Here is a 14,909-nt window from a genome sequence, read left to right as displayed (position 1 = left end):
AAGCAGAATTAGAATCGATCGACTAAGGATGCTTAGCTATCGTGTGCTGCGAAGAGAAATGACCTCAACTCACAATCACACAAGAAGAATTTCCCAATTGAAATGAAACAATCCCCATTGATATTGCTATTTGCTCCTGAAGGGATCAATATAAAATAGTTGCTCGATGTGGTGAATACACTACCAAGACAACGAAACCCAAGCCAGCAAGGAAACTAGGGGAGCAACCCCTTCCCTGAGAAAAATTAAAACATGCACAACCCAGTCCATTTTCATCGTTAATCAATAGCATCATGCCTCTCACTTTATACATGCATAATGGCCGAAAGAAGGACGAAAACAGAGAAGAAGGAAGGAGAGGAAGAAGCACCAATGAAATGAAACATTCAAGTAAAAATCTTCTCTGCGCCAAGGGGTTCCGAACATATGGGGCGTCGAAACTTTACACCTCACAATGTAAAACAAATAAAAAATAATAATGAAAAGTAAACCAATCCCCGCCCCAATTTTTTAAACAAGGAAGCAAGTCAATAAACCAGAGAGCCAAACTTAAGCAAATGAAAAGTGTTGATGGGAAGAAAAACGAACAGGAACACCTTAAGGACTAGGTTGGCCACACGCCTCCATCATAACCAGCCGAGGCAGACAAAAGAAAGAAAGAAAAAAAGAGGATAGAAGAAAAAGACAAGAATTTAAAATGTTAAAGTTCAAAGAGGCATGCATCACACTTTTCTTCAAACAAAACTCTAGCAAGTTACTCGTGATATGGAGGCGGTGGGGTGCGCTCACGCGGCGGCGGCGGTTGCGGAAGCGGAAGTTGATTTTGCGGGTACTGCGGTTGTTGATACGGATGGGAATTTTGTGGACGGGGCGGCGGGTGTGGTTGGAGGTGATGTTGAAGCGGTGGTGGATGTTGGTGTTGGTGTTGGGGATGCGCTGGGTGATGCTGTGCGCCAGGAAGGGGTGGCGGTGGCGCATGTCCGTAAATTACGGGATGATATGGCGGGCTTAATGCCGCATGCCCCATTGGTACATGCATATATTGTGGTGGTGGTGGGGGTGGAGGAGGTGGAGGAGGTGGTGGGTGATGGGCATGAGCAGCATGAGGTGGAGGGGGGGGAGGGGGTGGTCGATGATAGGTTGCCGGAAGATATGACATACCCTGCGGCGGGGGCAGGTGAGGAGGTGCAGAGGAGAATGGATCAGGAAGTTCGTTTAGATGTGGGATGGAAGGATATCGATCGGAGGCGGGTAGGATACGGCGTGGCAGGTTGGGTAGTCCTCGAGAACCCGGTGGCGGTGGAGGAGGAGGTGGGAGAAGAGATCGTGGGTCGGTTGGCGGGATCATCTGGCCCAAGTACAGGCTGGGGGAGTATTGTTCGGTGTAATCCGCGGGGATGATGGTCTGTTAACCGTGTTTGATGAAGTGGAGGGTGACATGGCTGCGGGAGTGGCTCCTGAGGTACAGCGGGAAGATTGCGGAATGGTGCCAATTGCGGGCCTGGTAAGGGAGGCTCATATGTGGGCTGTTGTGCTAGCCGCTGACCAATGTCGCCCATAGCGGCATCAGCAAGAGCACTCAGCGCAGTAGGAGGTTCTACTGGCATTGCAGTGGAAGGTTTTCCCCCTACTGTGCGACCTTCTTCCTGCTCGCAAAGTTCGGTTAGAGCCTCCGTGAGCTGCGAAATTTTGTCGCTGACTGGAACCGGTGACCGTGTTGTCTCTTGGGCTATCTCCTTTATTTGAGGGGAAATGTCATTTTCCATCTTGGCTCGTTGTATAAACTCCTCCCAACCATAGGCAGCCCAGTCATAGAGTGCGGCACCCTTCGGGTCTCTGACAAACGAACTGTTGAATCCGCGAACAGAGCGACGATGAGAAGTAACGCTTCGCTCCGACCCCGATTCGTCGGTCTGCAATTTCCTCCATCAATATATTATTCTTTTCCATGATCTGAACTGTCCATGTCTGAAGAGTTGGAGACTTACCTCAGTGTGATCCTCGTCCTCAGCTTGGCGACGCTGTTCCACAAAAGCCATATAGCTCCCTTGGGCAGCGAGGAGATGCTCCTTCCTAACATGCCAGGATTTATCCTAGATGAAGTTAGTTTGTTGTAAAGTGAAAGGAAGGAGAGAGGGCAACAAAAATCTTACATGGAAGTTACTATTGATAAGTTCTTTGTTAGCCTCGAGCATGGCATCCGCAGATTTTTTACGCCAATTGTATTCATTTTCAATTATTTCCAGTCTCTTGCGCATTCTCGCTTTAAGACCATTCATTACTTGGTCGTATTCTGGGACAGCCATGTGTGCATTGGGATCTTTCATGAGTTTAGACTCTGATCGATTTGCAATGACGGTGAGCGCTGTTCGCTGGGCCGATGCGACTCGACGAAACACCTTATCCAGTTCCTTTTGTCTGTCACGGAGTTGCTTGATGACTGGGCTGGGAGACAGAGACATCTCGCGATCTATTGGTTGGAGTCTGCCACCACGCCCTCCTCTCCCAGCACCCCGACCCCGACCGCCTCTCCCACGACCACGGGTCCATCCTCTGCCTCTTGCCCTTCCTCTAAATCCACCGCGTCCACGACCTCGGCTCGGAAGTGTTGACAACGGGCCGGCAGACAACTCTCCAGTTTCAGACGGGGTTGCAGCTCGAGAATCCGATATCTCCGTTGGAGGGGATTCGCCTGCCCGTAAAGAAGATTCCAGTTCTGTTAACCGAGCAGGCGAGTCTGCATTGCGGGTCTTAAGTCGCGGCAGCGGCCACGGGCGCCTGGCTTCTGGGGCTATTATTTCCATATCATCACCACCAATTTTATCATCCTCGACTCTCTCAGATGGTGGGGAATCCAATCCACTGTTGGCAGTTGACATTTCCATGTTGTTTAGAACCTCCGCCGACTCATCACGCTTGCTAGCGGAATTTCGCTTCCTCGTAACCACATGGCTGGCCTGCTTACTCGCAGGTCTAACGTCTGGTTTTGTAGCCGGATTTTTATCTTTCTCCGCATTGGCTTCTACAAACTTGCTTTGAGGCTTCAAAACTTCCTCGGGAGAAGTTTCCAGTTCAGTTTTATAGCCCGAACTGCGACGAGGTCGAGAAGAATCTGTCCATGTCGATCTTAATGAAATTGACTGAGAATCGGATTTCCTAGTAACTGTACTGGGCGATTTTGACGAGGCATCATCTTCATTGGCCTCCAATTCGTCGGAACCAATATGGATATCAAGAGGCCTATTGAAGTCTGGTTGTTGTATGGCCAAGTCGTCAAGCGCCTCAGGTACGGAGCTCATATGATGAAACTTGGAAAGAATCCTAGCAGATTGACGGGTGGGACGCGGAGTGCTCGATTCCGAAATGCCATTTTCAGGAGCGATCTCTTCCTTTGTCTTTCGAGCTCTTTTTGCTCGAGGGGTTTGCGGGGGATCCGAGTGAGTTTGACTCGGCAGAGGTTCGTCATGGGTGATCCCGTTCAAAGATTTTGAACGACCAATACGCGCACGGCCCTTTCCCCTTGCTCGCGATCGCAGCGCCACGGCTTGCACTCGTGAGCGGCTCAAAGATGAAGTAGATGATGATACTGGATGCCCAGCAGTAACAGGCGGCATCGCCATTGAGCTCCTGGCAATAATACTCACCCTGAGGGAGAATCTGCTCCATATGCACTGCCCGATTCGTAATTTCGGTCCAGCTTGCGCTTAAGGCTCGTCATTCTTGTAAAGTAGAGAAGGAAGAGAGAGTATCTTCACTATCTTCACTATATCTCTCTCTAACTATTGGTTCGGATGAGGTCAGCTCACGTGATGGGAAAGAGAAGGACGGACACAGAGAGGAAGTGAACAACAAACACAAAGAAACAAAATCAGATCGAGAAGGAAGATCGGAAAGTACAAAAAAGATAGCATCACTCCATCAAGGAATAGTCGTATTCAGCAAGAAGGCTGGCAAGAAGATAAGGAATGTCGGGAGTGTAGATGTGAAACAAACCATCGAGGAACAACAATAGAGAAAAAAATAGGTAAGTAAGCAACACGACAGGAACTGAAACAACGAAGAGCTAAGAACAGTAATTAGAGTTAGGGGAAATTTGGAGAGACAAAACAGCAACGCAACATATAGTTATTCAAAACAAACACAACTTGGAAAAAATAGCACGGCGATGTAGTTAGTTGGTACAGCGTCAAACAACCAAAAATGGGGGAGGGAGAGGGATGAAGGAGAGAGAGAGAGAGAGGAAAGAAAAGGAAACAAGAAGCACAACAATAGAACTTGGTTTCCTCACGTTCTCATTGGTCGACGGCGAGCAGCAACTCTATTTTTTCTTTTTTCTTTTTCTTAATTCCAGCAGGGCTTATACTTAGGTAGGCTGGCTAGGTGAGTAGTAGTTAGTATACGGCCCCGTCAAATGACAAACTAGAAATACGAAGACAGATAGATTCCCTCAGCAGGCGGTGAGATTGGAGGGGAGCAAGTGTAAGGAGAGGGAGGCGACCAGAAGTTGAGAAACCTGTAGCAGAAGGAAAAGAAGCAGAAAGCAAAAAGCAGAAAAAGACCGTGTGAAATGACAGTTGTATGTTCAAAGTTTTTCTAAAAAAAAAAAAAAAAAAGAAAAAAAAAGAAGGCCAGAAATATCAAAACGGGGGCCGGGCTTTACAGTAACCAGACCAAACCACCCAACTGTCAAGACGTCACAACAGTTAATTGGAGGAGCCATGCATGCAGGTTACATGGAGTCCGGAGCGGACAGCTGGAGACAGGGGCGAGCGCAGGACCTTTGCCGGTACCCGGAACTACAGCAATGGGGCACGGATCACCACCCAAAGCAAGTCACCTCCGAGTTGGGTGGTAAGAAGCTTCTGAGTTTTTCTTCAGTAAGAGCGAGCCATGGGAGAAGAAAGCATATCCGCATATCCTGAGAATGTGTTTGTTGTCACTAACGAGCTGTGGTTAACGAACTATGTAAGGTAGGTAGGTAATCTGTAAATTTCGTACGGAGTACAGTAGTTAACTAGAGGTTAACTAGTTAAGTCAACTAGTTAGCACTGCAGGGCTCCCCCTCCGCCTTTACCTAGAATGTAAGATGTCTTCGGTAGAGCCAATTCAGGCTCCCTTTAATAATGGTTTTGAGGAGCACAGCCTTGCTATAAAAAGGCCGGCCTTGACGCGACACTCCCTGTCGGTCAGATCTCGAAGTTTCGCTAATGGTTCTCCCCTATCAGAGGGTATGCCTAATGGGTCATTGTAACTATCTATCGGTGGCAGGCATTGCTTATATCGGCGTGAACAATACTGATGCCAACAACCCCCCTGGCTACAAAGACCCAAAACAAAAAAAAAACCAATATATTATACAAATCTTGCCTGGTTAGTCCATCAAACCCCATTCCCACTCCCATTCCTTCATTGAAATTATTCCTTATTCCCCTAAGTTCTTCAACTATCATCATCTTCTTCATCTATCTTCTTGCCCCTGTCCTCCCTGAAAACATTCCTGCCTTGTAAACCTCAAAACATGGAAACCAATGGTTCCTTTCCCATCTGGCGTGTAGTCTTAGTCGATTCTCTTCGAAGGATTTGTGGTAAATCCCATAAATATAGGGCATGGTAGGTTCTTGGCAGTTGATAGGATGATAATATTGAATAGAGGATCAATCCATCGCATACGTTAGAATGAAAGGTGATGGTGAGGATGATCGATTGACCGATACGGAGTAGATAGTTTCCATTCCTTCAACTAGAGACGGAGGCGCAATATGAGAGGCAGCAAACCTATCAGGGGCATTTGCATGCATAACAACTTAAAAAAAAAAAAAAAAAGGGGGGAGGCAGCTGGCCTCTTCAAGGCACCTTAACCATCACCACTATCGCAGGGAGCACGGAACCAACCACTAGGTTTAAACTTAAAAGCATTTGATGGCGCTGAAGCACCAAGGGGCCCGTAACCTGAAAGTTGGGTTCATTGTGACTCTCGAGCGGGCGCAACAAGGAGCCTAGGCTTCCTAGTAACGTGATCACCCACCTAACGATCACTCCCACGTAACGATCGCGATTTCCCATACAAATTGACAAAATTATCCACCTCATATATCAATCATTTTTAAATATATTTGATATTTTATTGGTAATTTATAATATACTATCAAATCTAACTATTATAAGAAAATGATGATATAAAAGATTATATTATTCATTGTGTATTACATATATAAAAGTCCTAAATATTTCTTCATATAAATTTATATGAGATGTATTTGAATTACTAGCTGTATTTTTTATATTTCTATGAGAAAAATGCTAGTTTCTGTAATATTTAAATAACTTTCTTAATATATAGCCTTTTTATATATAAATTGAAATTTAAATTAATTATATAATTTTTTAATAGCTGTTAGAATTTAATTGAAAAATATCGAATAGTTCTATTAATAACAATACAGTAATCTGAATACATCTCATATAATTTATATATGTAATTTATTAAGAAAATCAACTGCTAATACACTTTATAACTCAATACATAATGCAGATTTTTAATATCTAAAAATTGTATAATCTACTATGTAGATATACATATATAAATTACATATTATATATAAATTTGATAGGGTTATTGTTGAGATTTATGTATCTAAGCATTCTTGATTTAGTATGCAAAATAGCGATCGTTAGGTGGGAGCGATCGTTAGGTGGGTGATCACGTTACGGGCTAGCGCCCCACACACTGTATATATCCGCCAAACTACAGAGTACTCCGTACAGAGTAGCTAGCACCAATAACAGCCACTCAGATTGAGCCCGGATTGCTTGTTTTTTATTAAAGAAGCTTCCGCAACTACTGCTTTTTCATCTATAAACGTCTCACGAGCTGCTACGCGGACCAGCAGAAGGATTTAGGCAATAGGCCAAGGGAGCTTGGATTGCGGGAAATAGGATTAGAACTTGATTGATTGATTGAAAGGAGAAATGAATGCCTTCTACCAAGGGGATGGAAACCCCAGCTAGCAATGATTATACTGAATACAAACCTACCTTTGGGGCACCGAGCGCCACGATTGATGATACCTTGATATGAATGATTGAATATCTGAGAAAAAAAAAAAAAAAAAAAAAAAAAAAAAAAAAAAGAGATGATTGGCTGGACAGAACGGACACAACGATGGAAAGGTATATAACAAAAACTGAATGAAAACTCTAATTCTCTGTCCACAAGAGATTGAGAGGATGTCAAACAAGGGGACGATGATGAGATGATATGAATCAACTGACTACGCGAGCCACTGCCACAGCTCCTCCAACTACCGAAGAAACCCCTGCAAGAACCATTCTAATGCCTACAAGAATCATCAACAGAATGAGAGCCGCAAAGATACCCATGATGAGATTGGCTACCAAGAATACCACCACCACCACCACCGCTGATGAACGAACCAAACGTCGACATTACTACCACGAACCGAAGCCTCATGAATGCCGAAAGGGTGAAGGATAGAAGGATAGAAGTATAGAATGATAAGAATAGATTGATACATATGATGAATAATGATGGATTTGAGCACTAATTGTGGTAATGTAATTTCATGTATCAGGCCTAGTTCTAATGAGGGACCCAGGTGCTACTTTGTGTAATTGATTATGGTTATTGCGGATTTGATTGAGGTTGAGATTGAGGTTGAGATTTGATAGTCCAGGGGAGGAGCCTAGGCTTCCTAGTATGGGACTGGCATCCGGCACACTGTATATGCACTTAAAACGTTCCAGGACTTCCTGTTCGGTCCCTCTGTAGGAGACTCTACGGCTTTCGCCTGTAGATACCGCGTTCTTCTTTCCTTAGTCGGTGTTTCTCTGTCTTTATTCCCCTTGGCAGACGCCATTCGGGGCCCGGGTAAGGGGCGATCTGGTTCAGTCAAATCGGTGTCAGAGTTGGGATCGTACACTGGATCGTCGTCTGTGTCGGAGCCTGTGCTGGAGGTCGTTTCGCTCGTAGTGGGCGGGCAGTTACCACGAGAAAAAAAAAAGATAATAAATGATAAGTAGATAAGAAACGGAAAAATGAAGGGAGAAAAGAAAACCAATTGAAAGAAATAAATAAATAGCTGGGCCAAATGAGAGCAAAGCAAAACTTCGTCCATGAAGTGATAGATATCTATATACAATAAACATGAGCCCTCCAGGTTGTTTCAATCATTATCAAAAATCCATTCACTATTACCACCAACCAAATAATAGTGTATATTAAAAAAAAAAGAGAGAGAACGAAAAAGAAAACCTATAAAACCATGAACGATCGTACATATCTAATGCCCAAGAAACCACCTCCGCTCCTTTTTCCCCCACGCCCCACAAAAACTATCTCCCATCATCCCTACCAGGACCCCTACTGGACTTCCTCTTCCCATAATCCACCCAACTTCCCCTATTTCCCGCCGCTAGCACAAACCCCGGGATCGGCATCTCCGTCCGCGTCGTGGTATCGTCATCCTCGTAATCCCCCTCCTGAGCGCCCTCATCCACCCTGTCGCCAGCGATGTCCAGGTCCATCATCGCCGTCTGCGCCAGGGGGCTACTCGACACCGGCAGCGAGAACGAGCCGGACTTGATCCTGCTCAGCGTGTTCTTGGATATCGTCTGGCCCGCGACGGGGGAGGCGGTGACGACTGTGCCGCGCGTAGTGCCCGGCGGCGGTTCCGGGCTGCTGGTCCGGAAAAGCGGGTGGATGTTGTCTTCAAAGGAATGCGCGCGTGGGCGTCTGGGGGTGAATTTGGGCCGTGGGAGCGGGGTGTGGAGATCGTGTCGGTGTTGGTGGCGGGTGGCTGCGATGGGAGGGTGCGAGATGCAGGAGCAGGAGTAGGCGGATGGGGGTCGAGGGCGGTACGCGCGGGTGTAAGGGGTGCTGGGGAGGGAGGAAGAGGAGGGAGAGGAGGTTAGGTTTGGGGAATCGGGGAGGATGGAGTCTTTGTGCGGTTTCCGGGGCGTGTCGGAGGATTGCTGGCGTACGAGTGAGGGTTTTGAGGTGGTGACTGTCATCGAGATGCTCGCGAGGGAGGGCGCTTCGCTGTTGGGTCTGCCGGTGGTTTGTTTGTAGCTGTTGCTGCTGCTGCTGGCGCGATCTGCAGGGGCAATGTTTTGAATAGTAGATTTGAGGAGGGCGTCGCAGATCTCGCGCGGGACGCTAGAAGTGTCCCACTGCTCAAAGGTATGTTCTGGCTCCTGCGGGCTGCAGCTGCGGTTGGATGGGTAGATTACTTTGTGGGGTTTCGAGTCCTGCACTTGTTGGTGGCTGTCGCTGTGGCGGCGGGCATGTTGTTGGAGATGTTGCAGAATGTGCGTATTTAATATTATGTTGCCTACATAGAGCGATGACTTGTGATTCTTTCGTTCCGAGTCGTGATGTGAATCGGTTGGATTGTTGGGGGGTTGTTTGTGTTCTGGAAAGACGGCAGGTTGGAAAGAGCTTGAGGGTCGCGTCCCTGTCAGCTTTGGCTGTCTCCTCTTTGGCCGTAGAAAGCTGGCAATGTCTGAGGCTGGTTTGGATATCGAGACGCTTCGCAAGTTCGGTCTATGATCGGGGTGGACTGCTAAGCACACGTAGAATAATATCTGGAAGAGAATCGCTCCAGCCCATACCCCACACCAAACATAATACAATACCCGAGTAGTGCGGGGGAACAGACTAGAATCCTCGCCCTTGAGTAGGGAATCGCTTTGTCGCAAGGCAAATGCGACGAATATGAGTGCAATGGAAAGGATTCCACCAAGTAGGACGAATGCCAATCCATTCCACGATTTCCAGAATCGCCGTCCTCTTGCTGCATCCAGAGTAAACGAGACGAGTAGTAGGCCCAGGACAATAGAACTTATGGCCGTCAGCACCACGGCCATGTATGTAAGGAATGCGCAATTGGGGACTGCATTTTCAAGCGATGCAGCGAACGCCCCATTGACAATGGTTGATATCGCGGTGAATAGGATTGCCGACAAGCCTAGAGACAAGAGGACAAAAGGCCTCCCCATCTTCGGCCGCGCGCGTGGTGCTCGCGCAGTGGTCGACCCGCCACACTCCAATTGGTTAATATATGTAAATCTTGTAGAAAGAGGAACTCTGGGTCGTGGGTTCTTGCGGCTGAGAGGATAATTTCTGCATACTCCACCCGACTGGGACTGGGTATAGATAGAGATTGGGTCACGTCAAAATCTTACTCTTGACCATGGACGCGGTACAAAGCATATGTAAACAAAATTAAACAACAAAATATTAGATAGCGAAGGAACCCGGTGTTGCCAACAGCAGGACACGACCCTTGAACGCACAACAAGAACAAACGACTCGCGATGGGCAGTGGGAAATTAAACCATTCGAGCAAAAAGTAAAACACAATGCTGAAAGCTCGGAGGGAAGTAAATGGTTGTTTGTGCTGCCCTTGTCCATGGTGGGACAATAGAGTGTTTTAAAGCCGGCCAGCCCAACCCGCGTTGTTTTCCGCCGCCTTAGCGGGATTCAAGCGCTGCAGGAACATACAACAGGCTTCCAAGGCTTTGCGCGACCAGAACAGGGGAACTGGCCAGTGGAGACAATAATCTGGGGAGGGCGGGGCCCATCGATCAGGAAACATGGCGTCAAAAAAAGCCAACATGAATAACTCCCCCGCCGTTCCCAACATCCAACAAACATTGAATGATGCGCGTCATCCGAATTCGTTCGAGCTGTGCCGTGCGAACTGTTAACCAGGGGAACATTCTAGACGTGGGAACGAAACAAACTGGTTAGGTTTGGGGAAACATGGAACAGGCGCACTAATGGCAGACTGACATCCAGGAGCTGGCAACGCCTGGAGCCTGAAGCGTTATGCCTGGCGAATTCGTGGATGGAGATAGAGAGTGGGGGTTTCTCTATGTATTTTGGTATAACATGGCTTGCCGTCATCCATTTTCCTCATCCACCCTCCAACCTGCCCAAAACCAGGCAGGCTGTATCATCTTCGTGAAGTGTGAGGTTGGAGGTTCTTAGCATCGGCCTAGCTTAGCTGGGGTGGTGGAGCCAACCATCACATCAAAACCACACTATGTCTATTACTCGAGCCGCCCCAGGGCCCAGAGTGGGCCATGATTACATTGTGGATTATATCGGCCCTGTGTCAGGCAGAGCTGGATGGTGGGGATAGAGGTAAATGACGACATGACATCTACGGATACGATATTTTCGCCCTGCGACTCAAGGAGCCAGGACGACGCGACAGGGGCATCGAACCCATTTTAGCCCATCGGTTAGACCAGCATTCTCGAGTTTCCTCAATCAGGATCGTACCAATGTGTACCGATGTGGCAGACTCTCATCAGCACCAACGATGAGATTGACAGGGTCGCAAGGGAACCAACCAGCCTTGCACCAGGAAGCGATTCAGCCGCTACCAATTGGCTGCGAAAAAGAGTCCAAGCATACAAACTCCATCAATAATCTCCGCAAAGAGCAAAGGAGAATCATCACCCGAGTTCAATGCTTTTTTGACAAAAAAAAACTTGTGTTGAAGACCCCAACCAATAATCCATGCATAATGCACCCTCGCAGGCCATAAACGTCAACACCCTGTTGCGATCTTGAACCGAATGAAAAAAGAAACGAAAAAGCAAAGAAAAGAAAAGAAAAGAAAAGCCATAAAACGCCATAACCAGCCATAAACAACCAAAAACGGCAAAAAACAACGCGTCCCGCGTTTCTTCTAGAGTCGCCTGTGGCTTCGATCTCTCAGCAAAAAGAACCAAACCCCTTCATTAAAACTAGATGACACACGATACTCAGATATATACCCTCACTCACCCATCAGAGCATACTCTGTGCTTTAGACGAGTCAGAAATGTTGAATGTGATCCGCAGAGGCAGAAACTCCAGGCCCCGCTGAGAATTGTTGAGTGTGAGCCGGCTATCTCAGCCAATCTGGCAACTTTTGGGTTCCAGTTACTTGGTCTTTCGTTCTTATTTCTTGAAACTATAAGTTCGGGACTCCGTTTCTTTTCCATCGTTGCTAGAGCCTATATTGTCATCGTTTGCCTCTCTGAACAGAGAATGAGAATATACACTCTTACCCATCGTTTATGAGAGATCGTTTACTAGCTTGCTGACTGAGAAAAGAAACGAGTTTCATTAAAAGCTAACTATTGAAGAAAAGTAAAACAGCATTAATTTTACGGAGTGATCTACGGAGTATTTTATCAGCAAATGAAACAGAGCCATGAGAGGATCCGCTTTGAAACTCCAGACCCTTCTGAGTCGTGAAGGAGTGCACTATACTATGCTCTGTACGGAGTAATATATCTGCCTTTTATATTGAAGGATCCTGCCGCCGCCATAAACTATATTTATTGGTGCTGATGCTTGCGTCTCAGTCGGGATGGTCTGGCATTGGCTGGATTTTATTTCTCCGAAGAAAACGATCTATAGAGCAATCTAAATCTGCATATCTATTAAGATCAATGCGAGTTATTGATTACCCGGACCCGCTGCATAACCGTTAGTTATCCCGCTGGATGAGCCGGCGTCTACTATACTGTGGAACGAGGAAGTGCGCGCGGATACTTGTATATTGATTTTGGGCGAGGGAAGAAGATTTCCCCCCCGCTTGTCTGAAGAAGATAAACTAACTCATCAGTTCTGCTGGATATTGATAGTAATGCATTGGAGAAGAGAACGGAAAAGAATAGGATAGAGAGACTAGTTGTTGCTGGTCAGCCTGCTTGTCTCGGCATTAGATGAGTAAAAGAGACCCGCCTGCACCAAAATGCTCCTCGGATGCGGCGTTGATAGCTCAGTCTAGATTCTTTGAGCCTCGATCCTCAGCGCTGATTTACATAGATAGTATGTGCGTTGCTTCGGCTGGAGATCCCTTAGCATTTGCATTTGCATTTGCATATTCTTTTTCTTTTTCTTTTTCTTTTTCTTTTTCCTCTTTGCTTCCCTCTCTCTCCATCAATGATTACATTCCATTTTACAGCCTGAACTTGTAGTTCGGAAGGCCAGTATTGTTTACTTTTCAGCAACAAATATTTTCTATCACATTAGAATGAGGAACCCTTGTTTTTCTTTTTGAAAACAAACCTGATCGAGGAACTAGGATATTCGGAATCCGGCGATGTTGGGACCTCATCCTCTTCCTCAAGTAAGGTGCTGATCGAGGGCCTGGATGGCGAGGATCAGGTTGTCTCTCTATCTTACGCGGAGCATCAAACAGGCTCGGTTTGCTACTAGAACGTCCGCAAAGACTCGGTTCGTGATGATAATCGGTGTTCTATCTAACTCTAATCTTTAAAAGATATTCTTGTTTCCTATGCGAGGAACATATTGATATAACATGCATTGCAGTGGGCATTTAAGCTTCGTAATGATCTGGTGGTTTGTAAATAAGGATCTCCAGAGTTCTTCGTTATTCGAGCTTCAATAAGGTTTCTTTTTTTTTTTTTTTTTTTCCTTTCAAGTCAATCGATCGATGACACAAACATGAATGAATGCGTAACTAGGTAGCCAGTTGTGAGGGGAATAGAATATGCAAAAATTGCAAATATACAACAAAAATGCAATACAAAAAGCATTCAGAGTAAATGGGAAACGGAGAATACTCCGCTAAGCTATCCCTAACCCTCATGTGAGGTCGGGAGAGTGGGGGAAAAGTGAGTGATGTGGATTCTTTGCTAACCAAACAGGCTTCAATATCTTGCAAAGGATCTTCCTGCTAGAGCTACCCAGCTGTGAGCGATGGCAGTCGATGATATTGCGTTTGTCTTAGAAACAATTCTTTATGTTCGTACACAATTCCTACTCTGGTTCCTCCCAGCCAGGCACCGAAGTACTTCGAGACCCGGACGTCTGGCTTTCAAGGAATCATCGCCTCAAGCCTCAAAGGGGGTCTAGAATCCATACGTAGTGACTCTACTAGATGGCCCACGAATAATTATATAGACTCGAAAGATCATCGGAATATCATGAGCATGTCGGTTCTGTTGTATGCATCAATAAGAGCGGCTGGAAGAATGGGCAGTCGGTTTCAAGAGCTATCTGATCAAGATTCGGTAGTGGGCAGACACGAGTAGGCGGTTCAACGGGTAGGCAGCTCCAATGGCTGATGAGCAATCGATTGCGAAGTATCCTGCGTAAACAGGCACAGCGATTCTGAGGAACCATACGTGAGCCATGGAGGACATTTTCAAGTTGGGGAGAAGGAGATCTCCAGACTCAAGACACGGGATGGATGATCAACTAACCCAGACAAGCTAAGTCACCGGGAGCATGCTTAGCACTGCAGCCCAACGGAGAGTCCGCAACCGCTAGCGCGGCAGTCGGCTAGTGGCGAGGCTAGTGGGCACATCAAATGTTGATCATGAATCGACGATGGACCGCGTCGCCACCATCAATCGCAGATTTGCCCGACGCGGCAAAAAGCGGCTGTGAGCAATGAAAATGCCGCGGACTGCGGCTCACCGACTTCGAGTTATGCGTCAAGATGATGGTAAATTGGGTCATGGGGAGGTCGCATGCCGCATGTGGGTATGAGATGTGAATGTTGAACATTTGGGAATGCTGGATGTTTGATGTTCCGAGGTCAAACCAGCGCCCCCGATATGCTATACCAAGGTACCTGCGCCAACTCAAATGGATATCGACAATCTACTCGTTGCTGTGCCACCTCGGGCTGCGGATGCGCGTTCCAAAACTACAACTACAACCAGAACTAGAACGGTTGCCTTTCATTTCATTTTTGACCTTTTGTTTAGCCTTTCCACCCCGTGCTGGGTTCATGGTTTCTGGCGCTGTACAAACTCTTTTGTTCCAACCTACACCCTAAGAGGTGATATGTCCAAGGGCGCATAACTATTTTTGTATCTATTCCCTTTCTACAATCTGTACGCAGCTGCTCGCG

The 14,909-nt window shown here is 46.7% G+C and overlaps 4 protein-coding genes across 4 annotated transcripts in view; 2 read left to right on the top strand and 2 right to left on the bottom strand.

The window, feature by feature from the left end:
• Positions 1 to 765: 765 nt before the first annotated feature.
• On the top strand, positions 766 to 1,401 carry HCAG_02949 (predicted protein; the record flags this gene model as incomplete). The annotated part of the gene is made up of 1 exon (XM_001542728.1): positions 766 to 1,401. One exon carries the CDS (start codon positions 766 to 768, stop codon positions 1,399 to 1,401), a length of 636 nt encoding a protein of 211 aa, XP_001542778.1.
• Positions 1,402 to 1,809: 408 nt separating this feature from the next.
• HCAG_02948 (predicted protein) lies at positions 1,810 to 3,620 on the bottom strand (the record flags this gene model as incomplete). Its single annotated transcript, XM_001542727.1, has 3 exons — positions 1,810 to 1,848; positions 1,989 to 2,093; positions 2,154 to 3,620. The coding sequence occupies 3 exons, from the start codon at positions 3,618 to 3,620 to the stop codon at positions 1,810 to 1,812; spliced, it is 1,611 nt and encodes a 536-aa protein (XP_001542777.1).
• Positions 3,621 to 8,352: 4,732 nt separating this feature from the next.
• On the bottom strand, positions 8,353 to 9,644 carry HCAG_02947 (predicted protein; the record flags this gene model as incomplete). Its single annotated transcript, XM_001542726.1, has 2 exons — positions 8,353 to 9,457; positions 9,631 to 9,644. The coding sequence occupies 2 exons, from the start codon at positions 9,642 to 9,644 to the stop codon at positions 8,353 to 8,355; spliced, it is 1,119 nt and encodes a 372-aa protein (XP_001542776.1).
• Positions 9,645 to 14,449: 4,805 nt separating this feature from the next.
• HCAG_02946 (predicted protein) overlaps positions 14,450 to 14,909 on the top strand; it is a gene marked incomplete at both ends in the record, with an annotated part of 1,707 nt that continues 1,247 nt past the window's right edge. Inside the window, 2 exons of the mRNA XM_001542725.1 lie at positions 14,450 to 14,536; positions 14,764 to 14,837. Coding sequence (XP_001542775.1) covers positions 14,450 to 14,536; positions 14,764 to 14,837 — 161 coding nt within the window. The remainder of the gene's footprint in view (positions 14,537 to 14,763; positions 14,838 to 14,909) is intronic.

Source organism: Histoplasma capsulatum, genomic scaffold, assembly GCF_000149585.1.
Source record: "Histoplasma capsulatum NAm1 scaffold_2 genomic scaffold, whole genome shotgun sequence".
Taxonomy (NCBI): domain Eukaryota; kingdom Fungi; phylum Ascomycota; class Eurotiomycetes; order Onygenales; family Ajellomycetaceae; genus Histoplasma; species Histoplasma mississippiense.
Note: the sequence above shows the minus strand (reverse complement) of the source record. Positions and strands in the feature narration are given on the sequence as shown.